Below are 24,632 nucleotides of genomic sequence, written 5' to 3' on the forward strand. Positions count from 1 at the left end.
GAGATTTGCAAGGTGGCAACTTGGGCTTCAGCCCATACCTTTGCCAGGCATTACCGCTTGACTGTGGCTGCTCGGGCGGAGGCCCGGTTTGGAGCTTCAGTGTTGCGGTCAGGGATTTCTATGTCCCGCCCTGGGTGAGTACTGCTTCGGTACATCCCACCAGTCTATGGATTGATCAGCTTGATGATATGGAAGGTAAAATTATGTATCATACCTGATAATTTTCTTTCCATTAATCATAGCTGATCAATCCATAGCCCCTCCCAGATATCTGTACTGTTTATATTCTGGTTGAATTTTAGGTTCAAGTTTAGCCTTCAGTTACTTCAGGAGGACTTCGTGTTCAAGTTCTTCTTTCACTTGGATTCTTCAAGAGTTGAGACGAGTTTGTGTTACAGTGAGCTGCTGCATTCCTCTCCCCTCCGTTTTACGGGGCTGGATTGAGATTTAAATTCTGCCGGCACTCCCTCCCGCTTCGTGCGCCTGTAGGGCAGCTTTGTACCCCTCCCGCTTCGGCGGTGTTAGGGTCAGTCAGCTCCTCCCGCGGTTGCGGTTGCAGGATAAGCCAGATCCCCCCGCATCGGCGGGTGTGGTGTCCCTCCCCCGCTCCGCGGGGATGAGCTGGACGGATTCCCCTCCCCCACTTGTGTGGGGATGAGCTGGGTTAATTCCCCTCCCCCGTTTCGGCGGTGGTGAGCTGGGCAGAGTGTCCCTTCGTGGGTGTAAAGTGCTGAGTCCTGCGGATGGAGCTTTGATATCGACATACTGAGGAGTTTCCGGCAGCACATGACCACATATAGGGAGGCAAAAGTTTGCTCTCTATCTCCACCTGCTGGTAGATGGACACAACCCACCAGTCTATGGATTGATCAGCTATGATTAATGGAAAGAAAATTATCAGGTATGATACATAATTTTACCATATGAAACTCTCTACAAATATTATCTACCAACACTGTGAGCAGGGATGCCCCCTTTCTCCTCTATTATTTAATTTAGCCCTGGAACCTTTATTATCTGCTATTTGTCTCCTAATATCCTTGGTATTAAAACCAAAGCTCGTCAAATTAAATTAGCCTCTTATGCTGCTGATGTTATTTTATTTATCACTAACTCACAACTTTCCTTTCCAGCATTTACAGATTTGGTCTCCACCTTCTCCCAGTTTTCTGGTTTAAGGGTACCTGGAACAAATCTGTGATTATTCCACTAAATAACTTTTCCACTCCCTCAGATTTTCATCAAATACATTTTGTTTGGGCTCACCAGGCCTTTCAATATTTAGGTATTCTCATCCATAAAGACCCAGAGCAGATCCTTAATCTTAACATCGCCAAAATCAAAGACATAATTAACCGAGACTTAACTAAATAGTCACTTTTAAGTTTATCTTGGGGTAGATTTCCACTATTAAAATGACTCTTGTGTCAAGAATTACTTACATCCTCTCCATGTTACCTTCTCTGTCCTAAGTTCCTATATTAATGAATTGACAAAAAATTTACAGACTTTATTTGTTGAAATAAAAAGCGTCGTTTTGCCTTGTCTAAACTGAAAGCGTCTAGACTAGACCTAATGGTGGTCTCAACATCCCTGACCCTTACTATTATCATTTGGCTTCTTTAGCTAAATACTAGTAAAAAAAGGCCCGTTCCTGGGAGAGATGAAACGGGCACTAGCAAGGTTGTGGTGTGCAGCGACGCTCGTGTCTGCCGGCTTGTGCAGCCTCCCCAGCCATCGCCACCCATCGTCAGTGACCCAGCTGACCCCCAACCCCTGGTTTTGGTGTGCAGCGATCCTCGTAGGGGTCGGCGCGTGCAGCCTCCCCACCGATCCGCACGCATCGACAGCGACCCAGCTGTCTCCCAACCCCCGTGCAGGCACTGGGAGATCGCGTTTCCAGCCCCGGCACCCCATCCGTACGCATCGTCAGCGACCCAGCTGTCCCGTTGTCAGCGACCCACCTGGCACCGCCGCCCAGCGACCCACATGGCCCCAAAGCCCCCTCCAGGCACCTGCGCGCTGTGTGATGCGGGTCCCGTCTGAACCATTTCCACCGAGGGGCGGGGGAGATCGCGTGTGCTCGTGTACTGTGCTCCGCCCTCGTCGTCATCACGTTATGACGCGAGGGCGGGGCACAGGACGCCTCAAAGTTCATGTTTTGAGCCATGGGCAAAAAGGATATCTCTGACGCCTCACACTTCCGGTTTGTAGGCTTCATTTAGAACGTTGGGGTCGCGAATTATGTCCGGAAGGGGCGTGGCTGAGGGCGGGTCTGTGAGTGACAGTGAGTGGTGCATGAGTGAGAGTGAGTGAGCTGACAGCCTAGCCTTCACTGTTTCCCTCCCACAGAGTGAGCTTCAGAATGTTTTTCAGGTGAGAAATATTAATATAGATGGGTTGTGTTCTTCCTCTGTTTCTGATGCTCCTACTTGGAAGCAGAACAACTTTGCTTTTCTATACCAATATCTATGCTAATGACCATGAGACTCCCCAGTACTATTAAAAACAATTTGCTATAATGTTATCAACCTAATTCGCCCTCCACCAGCTTGACAAACTTGCAGATAACTCTGTAGTGTGATTTGAAAAAGTGTATATGGAATAACCCTAAAATCATGGTTAAAAATATTTCTAGGAAAATTGGCAAAAACTTGAAATTTGGTCTCTGGGTCAGATTCTCTCTCAAAACAGGTTACTATCCCCTACTGATCTTAAGATCAAATTTCCTTCATTAGCACCTAGAGATTCACGATGGTCTATTCTCAGCAAAATTCTTGTTGGCAATTCAAATATTTTGACTAATCTGTCTTTTTCTGCTTCAATCAGAAAATGGTGTGATTCAACCCTCACAGAAGGCAAAGTTGCTTCCACCTTTTATAAAAATTTCAGAGATAAATTTTGTTCTCTGTGCAACTTGCTAACTCTTGGAAAACATATCTTGAGGGACACCTCTTCATTTTCCCTGGCCTATGTTATGGTCTCATATCAATAGACCCTTGCTCACTACTAGTATGATGCAATCCTTATACTTTTTCCTACACTGAACAGTATGGACCCCCAGGAAATGAGTCAAACAAGATGACTGCTGTTGGCACTGTTCCAATTCACTTGGCTTTGAGAGATAAGCGGCATGGTGCGGCATGAACCTGACCGACACATTTGTCGATATCACAAGAAGAACATTATCCAACATCGGAGACTTGTCTGTCGATGCAGAGCCAGTGCTTTAGTCAACACTGTTTTCCATGTTTTTCCCATGAACAGTACTTTGAGTCAGACCTCTCCTGGGAGACAATCAGGACTCGCAGGATCTCTCAGATAAGGGAGTCCTATGGCATTCCATCTTATCCTTCTCCGCCACCTTAGAAGCGCAAGTCCTCTCCAGAAAGTACCGTATTTTTCGGACTATAAGACGCACTTTTTTCCCCCAAAATTTGGGAGGAAAATGGGGGGTGCGTCTTATAGTCCGAAGGTAGCGTTTTTTGACCTCCGTTCCGTACTTACAGGATTCCATGTTCCCTGGTGGTCTAGTGACGTCGGGGCAGGAAAGAGCCCCCTCTTTCCTGCCCATCGCGCTGCTCTCCGTGCTTCTCAATGCTTTCCGACGGTCTCGGCGAGATTCAAAATGGCCGCCGAGATTCTCGGCGGCCATTTTGAATCTCGCCGAGGACCGTCGGAAGGCATTGAGAAGCACGGAGAGCAGCGCGATGGGCAGGAAAGAGGGGGCTCTTTCCTGCCCCGACGTCACTAGACCACCAGGGAACACGGAATCCTGTAAGTACGGGACGGAGGTCCAAAACCCAGACAAGACGCACCGGAGCACCTAGGTTTTAGAGGAGGGAAAGAGGAAAATTTTTTTTTTCCTATTTCCCTCCTCTAAAACCTAGGTGCGTCTTATGGTCCGGTGCGTCTTATAGTCCGAAAAATACGGTATATCCTTTCCAGGCTTTGTCTTTGAAATGGCTCAAAGACCACTTCATACACAAACTGTGGCACAGATGTACAGAAATCATTCAGCCCTTAACTGTGCACAAATTTACTTGAGTTCTTGTGATACCCTCACAAAGAATACACTGAAACCTTTTCCCACTTTTTGGGAAAAAGTTTTTTTTAATTGCCAATTTTATTAATGTTTTGAATTTTTTTAGACCTCAGAAGCCTAGAGTGCTCAGTGCCTCAGCACAGACAATTTGAAGCACTCCATAGGCGGCCTGCTCAATCATTGGTCTAAAACCTCCATTTTCTACTTTTTTTTATTTGCAAATGAAATGCCAAAACTTTAGGGTATAAAAAGTCTCAAAGCACTTATTTTGTATGCAATGGGCAGAGGTCGCAACTCAAGGCAACAAAACAGCGGAGGTGTCACAAAACTCAAATCGGATACTGTAAGTGCTGAAAAGCTCTTTATTGCAGATAAAACTAGAATTGACACGGGCCATGTTTTGGCTAATAGGCCTGCATCAGGAGTCTGAACAAATGTCGCATGATATGTATATGATGTAATGGAATCACACGTTGGAGGAAAAATATGATACAAATAACTGTCACATAAATCGTATCACACCAATTTCTCAGTATTCAGCTGACCAGATTGGCAGTGGCATCAAATGCTGAACTTGCTCAGTTATCAAAAGAAACTCCATTACGTTGTGTATGTCTGTGTGTGTGTGTAGATAGATATATATATATAGATAGATAGATATAGATATAGCCCAGAACACAGCCCATACTTGCCTCTGGAAAACAGGGTTGTACTCTGAGCCCACCTCAAATTTCTCCCTAAGGTGGTATCTTGGAGAAGCAACACTGCATACCTTAGACTGCAAGTGTGCTTTAGCATACTATCTAGAACGAACCCTTCCTATTTTAGCATTAAATTTTGGTTACCAAATTCTGGACCGTTCTTCAAGCTTCACTATGTGAGGGTACAGCTATAACACTCCTCCTCCCTGGGGAATGTACATCAGATATGTAAATGATGGCAGTAATTCTAGGAGTGAACACATCTAAACAAAGGTCCTAAATTCAGAATTCCCTCATTCACTGATAGTCATATGAAGCAAACAGATTCTTTTTCAAAGATAAAGTGCAAAAACAAAGTTTTAAACAGAAGGTAAAGTATTAGGACAGATTTATATTTCCCTAATACTAGGATAATTATGAACAGAAGTCAGATGGGAGAATGCTTCCCCTCACCCCTCCCTCAACTGGCAAAAACCACCTGTAACCCATCTATTAGTGATCATAGAACTTATCTGTACAATCTCAGTTTGTTGGTATTGGGTTGTCTCCTCACATTGGCAGCTGGAATGGCAGGGGCAAATAGTGGTAATCTTCTGTTGTATTTGCAACCCAGTTTTCACCCATGTGCTAGCTCTGGCCCTGTGCCACAAAACAGATATTCAGTTTGGTTTCATATTCAGGACCAATCTCCCCTCACTCATCAGTTCTAGCACTCACACAGTCAAGCTTGGGAGTGAGTTGTAGGATCGTTACCACAGCTAATAAATTATCTGCGTCCAAGATTCCTCAAACAAAACTATCTGCACACAGACTGCTCAGCACTTGGTCTAGGGGGCGGGAACCTTGGATAGAGCCTATACAGCTTCCGAAAGAAAGGAATGCGACTGGAAAAGCAAGCTGGAATATATATATTATCTTTATTATAGTATAATAGATAAGAAAATATAGATAATGTATACAAAATATAGACACTCTGACAAAGCTTTGGCTGAATACAAAATTTCTGGCTGATAAAAATTACACTCATACGTCACACTACTAAATACTAGTTCTTACTGGTTACCAGATAAAATTACACCACTGATAAGTCACACTGTGTTACGAGGTAGTACAGTTATTAGCAGCTATCTCCTGATCACGGGATGACTACCCCAGTCCTTTGCTCAGGTAATTACCACTAACTAGCCCCAGACTAATAGGAAATAAATCACCGTGTTGCTCACCAGGCTGACCTCAGGGCCATCTCTCTGGAGCTGGCACGGGATACTCCACAGACTTAAGCTGGATTCACAGCGAGTCTCAGTCAGAGCTGGAAAGGAACTCTGCAGCAGACAAGGAGGGCACAGGTCACTCAGTGCAGGTACAGCTGAACCACGATACTTTCCTCCCATTACACAGTTCATCAGTTGGTGGACCGTATAAGGTCTCACTGGTCTTCTTTCCACCTCCACCTTCTTCCAAGGTTTCCGACTAACTCCTTGTTCCCGCTGTCCCCAGCACCTCTTGGTCCGGTGGCTGTAGGAACCAATCTGGACCTTCCTCGGCTCACTGCATGGCAAGAACCGTCCGTTGTGCTTGACCTTCAAGTTGTTACATTTTTGGTATGCATTTTCTGTTTCTCACCCGCCTTGCTGGAGCCAGCCTCTCAGGGAGATAAGGGGGGCCTGGTTTGCCCACAGCATGTCCTTGGAGTTGAGTTTCTGCTGTAATTTTCCACAAGCTGCAAAGCTGTTTCTTGCTGACACAGAGATGTGCGGGTCAGGGGTGGATGCAGCCATCTTGTTGAAACAGGATGTCCTAGGCTTGTATAGGCCAAGACCAGCAAGGTGAGACACACAGGGAAATACTCCTAAAGAGTCAGTGGTCCATAATAGAGATTGGGGGGTGGGGGGGCTATGCTTATCCTCTAGAGCTGATTGGTTCTTTAGCTCTCTCCCACAAACCAGGCAGTACTCAAAATGTCTCAAACAAATGCAAATTCTTTATTTGAACTCTTTCAACAAGCAAACTGCAACTGTCAAATTATCAATCCAAAGTATTTTTTGTTGTTCCCAAAAGGGAACTCCCTTTTCCACTTCTTCCCCAAATGCTATTTACAGGATACTTGTTATATTTTACAGGCATTTACAGCTTCTCCTGTCTATGTCTATCCTGCAAAGAGATAATATCCCCAAAGGCTGTACTCTTCTTTACTCTGATTTACTTTTGCAGGCTCAGATCTCCCTTGATCTGACCCTTCTCCAGCAGTGATCCCACCTTTGGTCCACCTTAGTTCTGGGACGAGCTCTCCCTAACCCCAGTTTGCTGCTCCCGGGCTGGGCCTTCTTCAATCCACCTGTAGCACACTATCTCCCAGTTGCCAGTTATTGGAGCCATAACCTGTCTGTTACATCCAGTGGATGTCCAATTTTTAGGATGCCCCTCTTTCTGCTGGTGAATGGCAGGGGATGTACAGGCACTCTAGACCAGCAGACAACCAAAGACCCCCCCCCCCTAAAGGGCATAACTTTAGCTTTATTCTCATTTCAAACTCCTCTTTCCCTTTCCCCTCTTACCGTAAGAGCAAGATGAAAAGTATCTACAAAACTAATTCAATGTCTCACACAAGCATTGAAGAAAGGCATGATCCACTGCATCAAATGTGGAACTAAGATCTAACTGAATAAGGAGAACATCATTTTATACATCCAGGTACGTAAGAACATAAGAGTAGCCATACTGGGTCAGACCAATGGTCCGTCTAGCCCAGTATCCCGTTTTCCAAACAGTGGCTACGCCAGGTCACAAGTACCTGGCAGAAACCCAGTTAGCAGCAACATTCCATTCTACCAATCCCGGGGCAAGCAGTTCCTCCAGGAATTTGTCCAAACCTTTTTAAACCCAGATACACTAACTGCTGTTAACCACATCCTCTGGCAATGAGTTTCAGAGCTTAACTATTTGTTGAGTGAAAAAATATTTCCTCCTATTGGTATTTCCACGTAACTTCCTCGAATGTCCCCTAGTCTTTGCACTTTTGGAACAAGTAAAAAATCGATTTACTTCTACTCGTTCTACACCACTCAGGGTTTTGTAGACCTCATCTCCCCTCATCCTTCTCTTTTCCAATCTGAAGATCCCTAACTTCTTTAGCTTTTCCTCATATGGGAGGAGTTCCATCCTCTTTATCATTTTGTTGTTCTTCTTTGAACCTTTTCTAATTCCACTATATCTTTTTTTGAGATACTGCGACCAGAACTGAAATCAACACTTAAGGTGCGGTCGCACCATGAAGTTGATACAAAGGCATTATAGTAGTTTTGGTCTTATTTACCATCCCTTTCCTAATAATTCCTAGCATCCTGTTTGCTTTTTTGGCCTCCACTGTAGACTGAGCAGAAGATTTCAGTGTATTATTTACAATGACACCTAGATCTTTTTTGCTTGAGTGCTGACCCCCAAGATGGACCCTAGCATCAGTTAACTATGATTCAGATTATTCTTTCCATTGTGCATCACCTTGAATTTGTCCACATTAAATTTCATCTGCCATTTGGATGCCCGGTCTTCCTGCAATATGTTACAGTCCGCTTGTGTTTTAAGAACCTTGAATAGTTTTGTGTCATCTGCAGATTTAATCACCTCACTTATTCCGATTTTCATATCATTTATAAATATGTTAAATAGCACCAGTCCCAGTACCGATCCCTGTGGCACTCCACTCCACTGTTCATCCTTCTCCATTGAGAGAAATGACAATTTAACCCTACCCTCTGTTTTCTGTAATGTAACAAGTAATGTCATTCAGTATACACAGAAGGGCATTCTCAATACTATGGTGTTCACGGAATCCAGATGTTTAGGATGGAGAGTGCTTGAGGACCAAAATCTGCTTACCTGTTGGAAAACTAGCAGAAAAAACAGTATGGCCAAAAACTATAAAAGTTAAAGGCAGGGAGATATCTATCTTGGCCTTGATTCTTGAGACGTTGATGAACAAGTGTTTCCATTGTAAAGGGAAATTCCCCTGATCAAGAAAACTTATATTAATGAAATCTAAAAAAAATTGAGAGAAAGTGTGGACCAGCAATCCATCAGGAGCCCATGAACTGGCTCCATCTAATGGAGAACCAGAAGGTCTGATAGTATTAATCAGTTTTTATAATTCTGTATCCAAATAAGGATTCTATACTTCCTACACATTTTCATAAGATAATACAACTTCCTCTTTTATGCTAAGAAAGTAGATTTATTTTTCTGAATATTATGACTTTACTTTTTAGTTTTCAGTAGTTAATCATTTTTTTTTAATTCAAGTGTAAGGATTCTATGGTTACAATTTCACAATTGTTCATGCAAGTCCTTGTTTTCATATTTCTTGTGCTTATCACACTTTGTCGTGTATGTTCATACCAATATCAGCTACATTAAGGAAAAATGCAGGTGATTATATAAATATTGCATACAGCACGTTTTGTATGTATGTGGCAGATATTTAAGACCCATACTCCTCTGGTAAGGGTAAAGGGCAGTTTTGAAACTGCTGCATATTTGCAAACAATGCAAGTTTTTAACCTGCATTTTTTTATGCTATTTCTCTTTTGAAAATTAACAATTTCCTTATCTGTTCCAGATTAGTCCAGGCGAGTGTGCTATGTTCCCTTGCTAGCAGATGGAGCCAGAGAAAAACAACTCAGAGCTGACACCAGGTCTCTTTATAGGGACCTGGTGCTGCTTTTGACTCCTCAGTATTTCTGTGGCTCCAGCAGATGATGACTTGTGGCCTGGTGCAGCAGGTAGAGTAGGCCACTCCCAGGAAGGCTGTAGGTCCAGATTCCTGATGGAGAGCAGACCAGTGGTTTACTAGATCACTGCAAAATAATGACATATTTCACTAAACAAAAATATTCAAGTTCACTTAAAAGTGGGCATATATACATAAATTTTAAGAGCTATGCTAATAGATTTATGAGATAGACTGGTTTCTTCTTAGAGGTTTAAATCTTGTTGATTAAGGGGTACTTTCTGTAACTTGGCAAAATCACAAACTTGTTTGAAATATTCCGTAGTATAAGTGAATGGTGAAAATAAATCTTTAATAGGAAAATGTAGTTCATTTCCAAATATGAAAGATGTATTTATATTTAATTTTGTTATGACTAACTTTGAGTCCTTGTCATAGAATGGTATGCAGTCGTATGGTTTGTGTAGATATATTAATCACTAGTAACAAAATCCAAAAGGTAGTGAATGTTAATTTTTATGACCAAAGAATAATGGATTGTTTGGTATTAACAGCAAAACTGCCTTTTCCATTTTTCTTTCACGTCAGATTTTAACCATTAACTCTTTCTGCATAGGTATGAAATCCCCAGAAGAACTGTTATTTTTACCACCAAATGATGCACATCCAAATGATCCACGGGTTCAGAATAGACAACGAATCTCTGACTACCACTTCTTATATGCACCATGTTCAGATACAAGGAAGAAATCATTCGTGAACAGATCTAGTTTACATCATTTGTTTGTAACGGAACACTCTGAGAATGGAGTGATAGAAACTGCAGTATTGGAAGAATACAATTCGTTCTCAAGAAAAATTCAGGAAGTTTTAAAGATAAACAATATTGCATATATTTGTAGTAAAACTACACCGGTGTTGTCTACCCAAGAGGGCATACTACAGCTTTCTGAACATTTAAGTTTACAAGCCTCAGAAATTTGTGTCAACAAGTATGTAGAGCAACTGCATGAAAAACTATCTAATGTAATTGCTTCCATATCATCATGTAATATACGTACCCAAGTTGATGATAATGCAGCTGAAACAAAATATACAGTTGGTGAAACCACATTAACTGTTCTCAAAGAAGAGGATGCCCATGTTACAAGTAAAGATAGTGCTGAAGAATTATCAGATCCAATCTGTGATGATGGTGCATTGAAAAGAGAAGGCTCCGAGGAACAGCACTCTTCAGTTGACTTTGAATGTGTTAAAGAGGAATTTAGCCAGGTTAATAACAAAGAGGGAATATTGCCAGCTGAACAGACTTCTTCTACTGAAGAGCAGAAGGAAACACCTGTAGAGATGACTCTGACAGTGCCAGATAATATGAATATTTCAACAACACAGCCAGCTTTGTCTGATTTCATCAGCCAGTTGAAACCAGAAGTATTCAGCAGTTTGGTCAAAATTATTAAAGATGTCCAGAAGAATACTGTGAAGTTTTACATTCATTCTGAAGAGGACAGTACAATTTGTAGTGAAATTAAGGTAAATATCTTTCTCAGAGGACAGGAAGGCCTTAGAATTCTCACAGCTGGGTGATGTCATCTGATGGAGCCCGTTAGGGATGCTTACTAGTTGTATTAACAGAGAACTTTCTAGCAGTGTCCCCACCATGCGTGTGCTGGTGCCTTCCCGCCCCGTTGTTGGTATCTGAGAAGTGCTGGCACCAGGAGGAGCACGTTCCCTTTTTGCAAGTTTCCTAACAGCCAGGTCCCTACTAATGGTCTGACATGACACCTTCTCAGGTTGCCTCTTTTCTGACTTCTCCGCCTTTGCCGATGCCTTTCTTCGATGAGCGGCTCCTAGTATTGCAATTGCAAACCGCACAGGCATTGAGGGCACTTGTGGCAACTGCAGATCCAGCCCAGATTCTTCCTGAGGCTCCTTCCATGCTGGTGCAGAGATCCTCAATCCCGGCACCTCGCAGGGTGTTGAAGTCAACATTGATTCCTCGGAATCAGAGTACGGCTGTACCTTGATGTTCTTTGGGGTAATGGACATGGATCCACTGAGTAGAGGCAGGCACAGACTCATTCTTAACAACCTGAGTATGGTGAGTCTGAATGGGACTGCTCATGGATTTCAGAAGTGAACCCACATTACTTCTCAGAGAAGGAGTCTTATGGAATACATTCTGATCCCTCACAACCTCAAGAGAGACTTAAATCTCCACCTGAGGGTCTCTTTCACTGGTTTTATCAGAGAGATGGCTTCTTCCATCCCATTTAAGTTGAAAACGGAGGAAAAACCCAGGGCAGAGATATTGACTGTGCTGGACTACAAGTCTCCTCCTAAGGAAGGGGTCAGTGTACCATTGCACCCTATCCTTACTGATGAACTGGGAATCTCCTTTCTCAGTGCAGATTGCTCCTAAGAAGGTGGATTATCCAATATGCTCCCAGATTTGAGAGGGCTCAACTGCCACACCAGCTTCTACTTGCATCTGTAGTCTTCAGTACACTTAGTTGTGCAGATACCCCCAGAAGAGCAGGCCACAGAGCTTTGCCAGTTGGCCAGTAAGCAGCTGGAGTGCAGAAAATGTCTGGCTGGGATACCTATGGCTCTTTTGACATAGTGTCCAAACTCTCCGCCATGGGTGTAGGGATGTGCAGCCTCTCATGGCTTCATGTCTCTGACCTGGAACCAGCGGTGCAGCAGAGGTTGGCAGATGTTCCTTGCTGAGGTGACAACTTGTTTGGAGATAAGGTGGAAGAGGTCACCAACCTCATTTTGCCTTGGCACCCTCCAGCTGCATCCTCTTCCTCATGGACTGTTTTTTTGAGTGGGCCTAGACGGCGAACTTACTGCTCTCAAATGTGTAGGTTCCGCCTCCTTCCTGCTCTGGCCAGCAGTCTCAGGCCCAGTGCTCTCGGCCACACCAACCCTGGCCTCAGAAGCCCCAGCTGGCGCCCCAGTTGAAGCAAGGCATGAGCTTTTGATTGACTCTAAGAGAGCATAGCCACTGCTCAAAGAAAGTTCAGGATGATTTTCTTGAGCATCCTTCTCCCCATGATTCAGGAAAATGATTGGCTTAGCCAATGCCCACATTTTGATACTTCCCAGTCCCTGAAGCATCTCAGATTTCAAATAGGGAAACATCATTACCAGTAACACTTACAGCCATTTGGCCTTGCGGTAATAGCGGCATATCTATGCTGGTTGGGACTGTATGTGCTCCCCCATCTGGATGATTGGCTGGTCAAAAGAACATCACAGGAGGGAGCAACAGTCAATGTGCTTAACTATTCAGGTGTTTGAGTTACTAGGGTTTGTCATAAACTACCCAAGTCCCAGCCAATCCAGCGATTGGAATACATAGGAGCCCTGCTAGGTACATTACAGGCTTGGGCTTCTCTTCCACAAGTGAGAGCAGACACTTTATCCACCAGGTTGCAATGTTTTATGTAAACAAGCAGTGGAGGAGGGGGTACAGGATCATACCCCTTTTGTCAAGCAGTGGGGATGTGGCAGTGTGTCCTCCTTCATAGGATGGATCTCTGAGCCACACACCTCCCAGAAAAGGATACCTAGGCAGTTGTCCTTTCCTGGGAGATAGTCTAAGCAGGGCTTTGCAGTCACATGAGTGTTTTCTCAATATGGATATAGCCTGCAAGATCTTCCAAGAGTGAGGCACCTCCTCCGTAGACCTTTTCCCACTCATCTCAACAACAAGGTTCCCCAGCTCTGTTCCAGGCTCAGATCACACGGCAGACTAGCATCGGATGCCTTTCTCCTACATTGGGGGGGGGGGGGGGGGGGGGGGGGAGGGATTTCTGTATGTGTATCCTCCAATACCTCTCATAGAGAAGACTTTGCTGAAACTTAAGCAAGACTAAGAACTTATGATTCTGATCGCTCCGTATTGTTAAAGACAAATCTGGTTCCCTCTTCTGGAGTTATCCTTCCAAGGTCCGTGGAGATTGGACTATTTTCCAACCCTCATCATGCAGAACGAGGGGTCTCTTCTACATCCCAACCACTAATCCCTGGCCCTAATGGCTTAGATGTTGAGAGCATAGAATTTGAAACCTTAATTTGCCTGGAGGGTGTCTCCTGTAACTTGCTGGTTTTCAGGAAAGACTCCACAAAGGGGCGTTACTCGTTTTAAGTGGCGGTGGTTTGCTGTCTGGTGTGAGGGCAAGGTCTTGAACCCCCTCGTTTGTCCCACACAAAAGCTGCTTGAATACTTCCTACACCTCTGAATCTGGTTTGAATACCAACTCTGTAAGGGTTCATCTCAGTTCAATTAGTGCTTATTATCATGTAGGGTGTAAGCCCATCTCTGCACAGCCTCTAGTTGTTCGCTTCATGCAAAGTTTGTTGTTGACAAAGTCTACTATCAAACATCTAACTATGTCGTGGGATCTCAACGTTGTCCTCTCCCAGCTAATGAAAGCTCTTTTTTTTTTTAATTAACCCTTTAGTGTCCAATGTTCCTATCAATCTGTTCCCATATGGCTTATTACGGGAACATTGGACACTAAAGGGTTAAAGCTGCTTGATTCCTGTTATCTGAAGGACTGCACCTCAAATATTGTGTTCCATTCTGGTCACTGCATCTCAAAGATATAGTGGAATTAGAAAAGGTACAGAGAAGGGTGACGACATGATAAAAGAGATGGGACGACTTTCCTATGAGGAAAGGCTAAAGCGGCTAGGGCTCTTCAGCTTGGAGAAAAGACGGCTGAGGGGAGAAATAATAGAGGTCTATAAAATAATGGATGGATTGGAACAAGTAGATATGAATCACTTGTCTACTCTTAAACTCTGGAATTCGTTGCCAGAGAATGTGGTAAAGGTGGTTAGCTTAGCGGGGTTTAAAAAAGGTTTTGATGGCTTTCTAAAGGAAAAGTCCATAGACCATTATGAAATGACTTGGGCAAAATCCACTGCTTATTTCTGTGATCAACAGCATAAAATGTATTGAACATTTTTGGAATCTTGCCAGGTATTTGTGACCTGGATTGGCCACTGTTGGGAACAGGACGCTGGGCTTGATGGACCTTTGGTCTGTGCCAGTGTGGCAATACTTATATACTTGACCTAGAAAGTTGTATTTCTGGTGGCGGTACTTCAGCTTGCAGAGTCGGTGAGCTTCAGGCCCTTGTTAGCTTATCCAACTTACACTAAGTTTCAGCACAATAGAGTAGTTCTCCACACACACCCTAAGTTCCTCCCTAAGGAATTATCAGAATTCCATTTTAATCAGTTCTACCAATTTTTCTCACATACCCTCCCACTTCCCCTTGGAGTTGTATTCTTTAGCTGTTTGAAATGACTGAGGGACCAGTGCTTGCGCGTCGAGCAGGAAGGCATCAGCACATGTGCGGCGGGATGCTGCTAGAAAGTTCTGTTAATACTGCTAGGCAGCATCTGCACCGGGCTCTGTTGGCTGATATCACCCAGCTGTGAGAATACCTGCTACAGGTGAGTAACTTCGCTGTTCTGCATAAAGAATCCTGTGAATATGATGTCAGTTTATTGTATAGGTTAATTGAAACACTTAGATTCTAATAATTTCTGTGCTTCTTATTGGACTAAATGTGGTTCTGCTATGGATTTATTACTTGCATTGATTTTTTTTTTCCATATGTCAAACCTTGGGGTGGGGGGGGGGGGTCCCCTTCCTGAAAACACAATTGGAGCAACACATGACTTTTTACAAAGTTAGCAGTGAGTTTTCTCAAAACTAGGAAAGACTTTCAAAGAGGGGTAACATAGACTAGCAGTATTCAAGTCTCCTAAAATAGAAAACTTTGAAATTGAAAATGTATCTGTTTTCAGTCAATCCTTTGTGCTTTTACTTGTGTGATAGTGGGAGCTTAGTCTCTTATATTATGATGAAATTTGTGCAGTAAATCACAACAGTTTATGGAGAGCTTCATTTAGACAGCCTCATGGCTACAGTTGGTACACAAAAGCAACCTGAAGTTATGGTATCCTGTTGTGACTATAGGGGTTTACTTGGAAGTTGTCTGAAAGACAAAACATTTGGTAATTTTGATATATTTTTTAATTCCCCCTTTATTTTGTCTAATACCAGATCATTCTAAAAACTCTGCTGATTTTACCCTTGCTATTACAGGGCAGATTGATTTCATTAAATTACCTTGTATAAGTTTGACCAATTTGTTTTAAAAAACCACCTCAGTTTGCATCAAGTATTGGAGGGACATTCTGTGCTGAGGTCTCTCTGGATTCCAGTATATATGTTGCCTGAATCTAGCCAGTATGTGATGATTATCCTTTTTTTCTAGTTGGGGTCTGAATTCTTTTTCCTCAGTATACGCCTTGTAGCGCTTTAGAAATGATAAGTAGTAGTAGTGGTATCCTTTGCCCTGAAACTTTCATAAATTAGAGTCAAGAACATCTTGGTGCAAAATAACAATTTGAATATAGAATGTGGTTCTAAAGAGGGGAGTTAAATTGTGGGACAGGTTAAATTAACCAGTTAGTTTTCATTTTTCTAGCATAGAATGTTTTTGTTTTGAAGGGTTTGCCCTTGTTGCAGAGCTGCCCTGCTTACAGTATGCTTTGGGTTTGTATTACAGATATTAGTTTAACTTGACATTTTACCTTTTGTATTTAGGAATACCTTGTAAGATTGGGTAACACAGAGTGTCACCCTGAACACTTCTTGGAAACAAAAGCCGCTTTAGATAAGCTGCTGATCATTATTCAGAATGAAGATATTGCCAGTTTTATTCACAAGGTACATGTCTATTTTATTGTCTTTAAAAAATTGTATAAAAATAGCTGTTTTTCCTTATTGCTACTAAATGTGCTCTCTAGAAAATAACTGTTTTTGAATGATACTTCTGATTGCAGTCTTAAATTAATATTTGTGTACTAGTCTTCATAAGGTGTGCTTGAAGATGAATGTAAAACAAAAGCTATAAAAAGTGGTGTTTATAGTGGAGTCTGTTAGGGCCTCCTGACAGCCAAGTATCAGTGAGGACCGTGATTATGTGGGGATTATTTCTCTGATATATCTACATACCATAAGAAATATACAATTTGGAAGTATGGGGCAAATAAGGTTTTTCTACCTCCTTACAGCCACCCCAGATATGATGGACCAACCACCCCCGAGGTAAGGGGTGATAGGAAGGACAGAAGCTATTTTCCTTCCAAAGGGATAGTCTTTATTCCAGTACAGATAATAACAAGGCAATAAGATGATAAAGCAAGTAGACAATAATCTATTTAGGCAATAAAACAATTAGGCAAATTAGATAGTAATTAGAAAGCAATTGGAATTAGGAAGTAATTGGAAGTTGGACAGTAATTAGAAAGCAATTGGAATTAGGAAGTAATTAGAGTAGACAGAATAATTAGATGGACGGAGTTATTAGGTAGAGTAATTGGACATAGTAATTAAATAAGGTAATTAGAGTAGGTTGGATATTAGGTAATTAAGAAATAAATAATAATTTGTTATTGAGAGGGAGTGAAACCACAGCTGCAAAGAATTACTCTCTGTTGGTCATCTTAGCCTTCTGACTAAATCCAGCACAGCAGCTTCTTATATTCACTGGACTGAGCAAAAATCCCCTCCCATCCAGTCTACAACTTGCAATGCCAGCCAAATTTATTGTAACATCAGCTAAATCCTGTGTTATTGTTTACAGAATATTTTTTATTTTTTTATTTTAGTTATATTTGTACAGAATAATGTTTATAAAACTCAGCATCTTAAAATAGTTCAAGGTTCTTTTACAGAGGATTATAGGCGCCATTTTGTTATAGGAATTTTCTAGTACCCAAGGTTTATCAAAGTGTTACCTAGATCCTCAACACTCCTCCGTCTTCCAACCTTGTGGAGTAGTCTCAGTGGAACCGACTCTGTCAGGGAGGGTGGAATAATGCTCTTAAGAGTCAGAGTGACCTCGGATACACAGCTTTTCACAGCTTTCAGCAAAATTGCTGCTGTATTACACAGAATGCTGAAGTCAGGGCTTTCGGAAAGATTCAGCCCTTAGTAAAAGTATAGAAAAGTTTGAGCCTTATAACTATGCAGTTCATAGGTCATAAATGACCTGTCAGTGGTCAGAAAAGAGCACATCAATTCAGTGGTTAAGTGAAATAAAATAACCCTTAGGTTTTGTTAATTAAACTTGTGTACATATTGGGGGAAAGTGTTATACCTCCACTTGAATCTATTTCTTCTGTGAGAATTTTAATTTATAAACTATTTTCTCAACAAAGTTATACCAAGATGGTATACAATTCAAAATATAGTGGTATACAGATGGATAGTGAAATGATTAATCTTGCTGAGTCATTTCCAGAAAAATTGAAGTTCACTGTCTGCTTCAGTTCTGTGTGGGCAAGCAGAATTAAGTCAGTCACATGTAGCATGATATCCTTTGATAGCATAACATGGTGTTCCTGTGCAACTTTTATCTGGGGAGTCTTCCCCCCCCCCCCCCCCCCAAAAAAAAAAAAAAATCAGTTCTTTGCCCAAGTTACTACATGGGACTGCTCTTACATCATTTTTGGAAAATGAAAGGGTAGAGATAAGGGGCCAGTTTGCTTCAAGGTTCATTGGACTAGAATACTCTACAAAGCAAAAACAAATAAAATATGAATAAACAATCATTGAAGTTATTTGCAAGTGCACATATCATTCATGCTTCTATAACAGCACACAGACATGGCAGTACTTATTCTAAATGCCTTCAAACCATCCAGTTGCTATAGGATCAGCTTGCTGTCAGAACCAAAATGTCTTAGGCTGTCCCATTGGTGGCATCACTGTCACTGTCTTCTAATACTACTAAACATAAAAACATAAGCCTTGCCATACTGGGCAGACCAAATGTCCATCAAGCCCAGTATCCTGTTTCTAACAGTGTCCAATCCAATTCACAAGTACCTAGAAATATACCAAGAGTAAAACAGATTTTATGGTGGTTGTTAATTTGTAATAGAAAATTCAACAAGAGGGGGGAAAATTCTAGACCTGATCCTTAGTGGAGCACATGATCTGGTGCAGGAGGTAATGGTGCTGGGGACCACTTCGTAACAGAGATCGTAATGTGATCAGATTTGATTTAATCTCTGGAGTAAGTACACATAGGAAATCCAATACATTGGCATTTAACTTTCAAAGAGGAGAGTATGATAAAATGAGAGAGTGGTCAAAAAATAATTTGGAGGAGCAGCTGCAAAGGTCGAAAATTTACATCAGGCGTGGACGCTATTCAAAAATACCATCCTGGAAGCCCAGACCAGATTGATTCCATGTTTTTAAAAAGGAGGAAGAAAGGTTAAATGACATGGTTAAAAAGTGAGGCGAAGGGGGGAAGTCCCGCCCAGCAACCAGAGTGTGAAGCTGTGCAGCGAGGAGAGGAGAACTCCGGTGACCTGGAAACGCCTCAATTTGAGTTAACCCCGAAAGAACCGAGTCTTACCTCTACTCCCAGAAGCAGTGGTGGAACTAAATCTGAGCAAAGACCTGCTTTGCAGCAAATGGCTGTAATGCAGCCAGTTCCAGTGAACTACTGCCTCTGGAGAAACCAACAACTGTGACGCTGGAATCTCTCTGGGGGGCAATGGAGTCATTGCATACGGTATGCCTTAATTTTGTAATATCTGCTAATGCAAATAATGCTAAAATGGACTCTTCAAACTGAACTGACCTCACAAGGGGCAAACATAAAACAATTGGAAGGTGCTGTAAGTCAGTTAAAAGAGCATGAGAATAAAATACTCCAGAACGCAGGCCTGGTACACAGGAAAATCGAAAATCTAGAGAATGGGGCAAGAAATTTGAATCTAAGAATATTGAATTTTCCTTTTGTGAAATTTACCCCACTAAGAGACTTATTCAATAAGCTTCTTAAAGAAGTCTTCAAATATTCTGAAGATAATTTTCCTCCAGTTCAAAAATTGTATATGCTCCCTAATCGTGGTTTAAAATCTAAGGAACCAGCACATGAGACTTTGGACATTTCTGCTCTCTTAGAACAGTCACAGGAAGAAGTTGAATATAGATCTACTCTGCTGGTATCCTTTGTTTTTCTTATGGATAAAGAAGCATTGTTGAGACAATATTTTAGACAAATCTCCTCCATGGAATATATGGGCGAGAAAATTCAGGTATTTTCAGATGTGTTCAGGACTACGCAAGAAAGGAGGAAGAAATTTTTGCTTTTAAGACCAGAGACCATACAATTGGGGGCTAAATTTCAGCTAAGATTCCCCTGTAAATGCGTTATATTTTTTGAAAACAAGACATATCATTTCTTTGATCCAATTCAGCTTAGATCTTAATGTGAGAGCTCCTAAACCCCCTTAGAAATCCAACGCTGGACTTTGATTTGTTTTAGGAAGTTGTACCATTCTGACGCTTTAATTTCCTGATTTAATTTCCTTATATTGTATCCTTATCCTCCACGTAAGGTTTTTGGAAATCACCCTCCCAGATTTGAGGACTGTGTATAAAAGTAAATATTTTCTGTTTTATGGAATTCCATAAGGTTACATTTATTTCTTTGGATTTTTTTCTGTATTTCTTGACAAAGTTCAACTTGGGATATGTAATTGAAAATGCTATAAATAAAGAATTTAAAAAAAAAAAGTGAGGTGAAGGAAACTAGTAGAGCTAAAAGAAAATCCTTCATAAAATGGAAGAAAAATCTGACTGAAGATAATAAGAAACAGCATAAGGAATAGCAAATCAGATGCAAAGCACTAAGGATGGCACAGAGAGACTGAGTTGAAGGCAAAAACAAAATATTAAAAACTTTTAGATATATTAGAAGCAAGAAGCTGGTAAAAGAATCAGTTGTACCCTTAGATGACAAGGGATAAAAGGGGCACTCAGAGAAAACAAGGCCATAGTGGAGAGATTCAATGAATTCTTTGCTTCAGTTTTCACTGAGAAAGATGTGGGAGATACCAGTGCCAGAAATAGTGTTCAATGCTGATGAATCAAAAACTGAAACAAATCTCTATAAACCTGGAAGATATAATGGGGCAGTTTGACAAACTGAAGAGTAGCAGATTGTCTGGACAGGATGGTATATATCCTAGAGTACTGATAGAATTGAAAAATGAACTTGCAGAACTATTGTTAGTAATATTTAATTTATCTTTAAAATCAAGCATGGTACCTGAAGATTGTAGGGTGGTCAATATAATGCCAATTTTCCTCAGCAATCCTCCAGACCGTTCAAGACGCTTGGGTTATGCACTCCTACCAGCAGAGGGAGACTGAGAACACTAAATCTTCTTATACAAGTAGCCTGTGCAGACCTTCTACTAACCAGTATTTTCTCAGTCTCAGCAGATGGTAGATGTGTGCAGCCTTTGCAGTGTACTCAGTCTGGTAGGCCCGTTTGGGGTTTCTAGGTTGGGTTGTAAATGTTAGAGAACCCACACTTGGATCTCTATTACAGGGTGTAAGTCCTAAGGGGCTTCTTATTCCCTGTGGGGTTTCACACCCGGGTGGCCGGGTCCCTCCCCCTGTGCTCTTCCTCTGGAGGACTGCTTGACCTCGGCTACAGACCTCGTTCTGTACCCTTGAGGCGTTTAGGCATCAGCAACGAGGTTTTCAAAAAAAAAAACAAACCCGTTTTTAAAAGGCGGCTATTTTGGCCGTTCTTGTGGCAGTCCAAAGATAAAACGTCTTCAAGGACGTTCTTGCCTTAGGCGGTTTTGCCTATTAGTCTGTCAGAGCACAAAGCAACTGTTTGATTTTTTTGTGTTCGCGGCCATTATGTCTAAGCCGGCAAGGTGTCGGTTTTGCATGAAGTGCGGCGTTGAAATGAAAGGTGGCCAATGTAAATTTTGTGGGGAGCCTATGCTGGCAGCGCTCTTGCCCCCCCCCCCCCCCCCCCCCCCCCGTGCTTTCCCCTGAGTCGGCGGAGGTGTTGGGCGGCGATTTGACCGCACATTCCGGGCCAGCAATGGCGGAGCCGTTTTTGGCAGGAAGCGCAGCCCTTTTGGCCGAGCATTCAGTACTGGCGCCGGGGAGACCCGTGTGTGGCAGGAAGCACACCTAGTTTAGCCGCGGATCACGCGATGGACCTGTCGCCTCGGGAGCGAGGGGGGTCCGTCGTGGAGACTGCGGGAAGTGTTATTAGGGCTTCAGCAGCATGGTGGGGGGGTCTGGTTTCCCCCCTGAGTTTGTTTGGTCTCTGTATAATGCCTGGAGAGCTGGCCCCTCTGAGGCTGTTTGTTCCCCGGAGGTTGCTAGCTCAGTGGGAGTTAAGCGCCCCCGGTTGGATATTTCGGAGCCTATGGAGATACTTTCTCTGCCTGGGTCGGAGGTTTGGAGTGACCCAGGAGAGGAGGATCTCTTAGATGAGTCTGAGGATCAGGGTGGGCTAAGGCCTGGGGAAGATTCTTCAGTGGTTCGCATTTTTCATAAGGAGGAGTTGTTAGTGCTCATTGATCAGGTGATCTCTACTTTGAAGTTTGCTCCGGTGGCCACTCCCTCTGCGGAGGGACCCCAGGTAGATCCCTTGGTTAAAGGGATTCGGAGAGCCTCCCGTTCCTTTCCCATGAGTTCAGACATTAGAGACATGGTTTTTCAGGAATGGTCTGTGCCGGAGGCTGCTTGTAAGGTGTCTAGGGCTATGGCGCGGCTGTATCCCTTGCCTCCGGAAGATTTGGCCCTGCTGAAACTACCTACTGTGGTTACGGCGGTTACTAAGGCTACGGCCATTCCGGTGGATGGCGGTACAGCCTTACGGGATCCTCAGGATAGGAGGCTAGAGTCCTTTCTGAAGCGCAGCTTTGATTTGTCGGCTTTGGCCTTGCAAGCCTCTGTTTGTGGGGGCTGTAAATTATTAGGTCTGCCTCACCCGTTTGGGCAGCAGCGGAGCCCTGGGCTTTCCACTATCCTGAAGGGAACTGCATATCACTTCTAGATACCTAATCGCCCCAATCCTGTATCTGCTCGTGATAGTTCTACACCGTCCAAGCAGTGGTAACCTCCCCAATTAGAAAGGAGTCCAGTATTCAGTAGATAGAGTAATATAGTTTATTAGCATTGATATCTTACCCAAAGGTGGTACAAGCAAGCAGGTATTCATATGGATTGAACAGCAGTTCAGGACTCGTCTATCACCCGCCTTCTCTGGTAGCCTTCCTTCTCTTGTCTCCTTCACTCACTGATCTGATATCCCTCAGACTGCTGCTTATATACCATTTTGCCTTCATTGGTTCCAATGGACCCAGCTGTCTCAACAGGGCTCCTAGCCCTTATCAGTTTGTTTAAAATGACTTCACATATTCTCAAGCCCTAAGTATAAACAAAATCTCTTGAGAGCCCATCTGCGAGATGATCTCACAGGTCATGTTGCCCTCTTCCGCTCCACCCCCTCCCCTTGGTGTGCTTACCCCCCTTGCATCCAACCTTCTAATGACATACATTAGCCCTAACAGCTTTGCTCGTAACTTCTCACAGGTGCCAGTCCCAGGAATGTTTCCAAGAGCAAAACCCCCTTCCCTTGCCAGCTCAGCACTTGCTATAGTGAAATATAACTGTGTCAAAGGTGATCTCTGATTCTTACAAGCTAGCTCTCTTTTGTATCAGAGATGATTTTGATTTAAAGAAGCCTAGCTCTTATTATGAGCCATTGGCCTGGATTTTACTGAGAGCAAGGGCTAGCAAGGCTAACATATTTCTTCATTCCCCTCTTGCCGGGCCTCCAAGGGCCGGCACACATGACTACAAGTGGGTGTGGCTGTCCTTTCCAGAGGGCTCTTAGAGTTCTGGGGGGGGGGGGGGGGGAATGTATAGGGATGAGGTGACAGGGGTGCTCTGGCACAATAAGGGACAAGGCCATAGCAAGAGTCAGTATGTGGATACATAATTATATGCTGGATGAAATGCAGCATTAGGTTTCCCCTTTTATCATAACCAACCCAAGGGGCCTAACTATCCTAGACCTACCCCTCTAGGGCGGAGTTAGACTTGGAAACATGAGAAGTCAATTAAGTCTTGGTACCATACAATGGAATCAATAAGGTTGAGTGTATATGATTGCAATTAACTAATATATCATGATTACAAAGCTGATGTTGGAAGGCGGGGGAAAGAAAATTTCCAATCAAAGTTTATCATTAGTCAAACTTTGAATGTGTAAATATAGCTAAAACTGGTGTTAATAGGGAACAAATATTTCATTTTAGCATTTAAAAAGGATTAATATTGGCCAAATAATGAATAACTACTGCAAACATGAGCATTATAATTACAAGCAAGCTATGGGTGTTATAGGCCTACATTAGATATGGAAGGCCTACTGCTTAACCTGCAGTAGTCTTATAATTATGGACAAGATAATAGTTTTGCAATTATGAGCAAGATAATGGTTTTGTAATTATTACACTCAGAGTTTTGCCATTATCTTACTGCTAGGTGTAATAGATCTAGATCATATATGAAGGCACTGTTGAGTTATTAGTGTTTTTGGAACATAGGAACATAATCTTCTTGTTCCTTTATACAGAATATGAAGCAAATATGTGTTAAAGAAATGAATTGATCTGCTTCACTTTCTCTTGATGATTAAGAAATCATCAATAGTAGAGAACAGTCTGCTTAGTTACCATTTGAGGTCCAATGATGAAAGGTACAACAGTTTAAAGATGGAAGGAAAACAATCTAAACCTGTCCATACAAATTAGCAAAATGTAACAAACTAAAAAGAAACGTATGATAGTTCAATTAAACAGCATAAGCAGAATAAATATCTTCCTTAATAAAAGAGGTATACTTGCGTTACAGGCATTAATAGGTAAAATAAATAGCAGTGCTCCTACACAAAATTTATGGTGGAAATGTAATTTGTCTTGTACTGAGAGTAGTAACAAGGAGGCTTAAGACAAACCTCTGAACATAGGGAATAATGTACCAGACAACATTATCAACACCTGATTTGGTAGCTAATTTTGTCTGCTAAGGCAAAAAGGTCTTGTAATGCCTTTATAATGGAATCATTAGTGTCAGTATTACTGGGAATGTAAATGCAACAATGATTTCTGGCTTTAAATTGATCAAGTACCCCACTTGATAGTGACAATAGAGGATGAAAATCCAAGGATGCCACCCACTTTGACCAATGCTGTAAAAGACAAAAATATACAGGTTCTCTGT

General features: G+C 42.4%; 1 protein-coding gene across 1 annotated transcript in view; it reads left to right on the forward strand.

Moving 5' to 3' along the window:
* TASOR (transcription activation suppressor) overlaps positions 1 to 24,632 on the forward strand; it is a gene marked incomplete in the record, with an annotated part of 313,792 nt that overhangs the window by 250,030 nt on the left and 39,130 nt on the right. Inside the window, 2 exon segments of the mRNA XM_030205431.1 lie at positions 10,086 to 11,002; positions 16,107 to 16,229. Coding sequence (XP_030061291.1) covers positions 10,086 to 11,002; positions 16,107 to 16,229 — 1,040 coding nt within the window.

This window comes from Microcaecilia unicolor, chromosome 6, assembly GCF_901765095.1.
Source record: "Microcaecilia unicolor chromosome 6, aMicUni1.1, whole genome shotgun sequence".
NCBI lineage: Eukaryota > Metazoa > Chordata > Amphibia > Gymnophiona > Siphonopidae > Microcaecilia > Microcaecilia unicolor.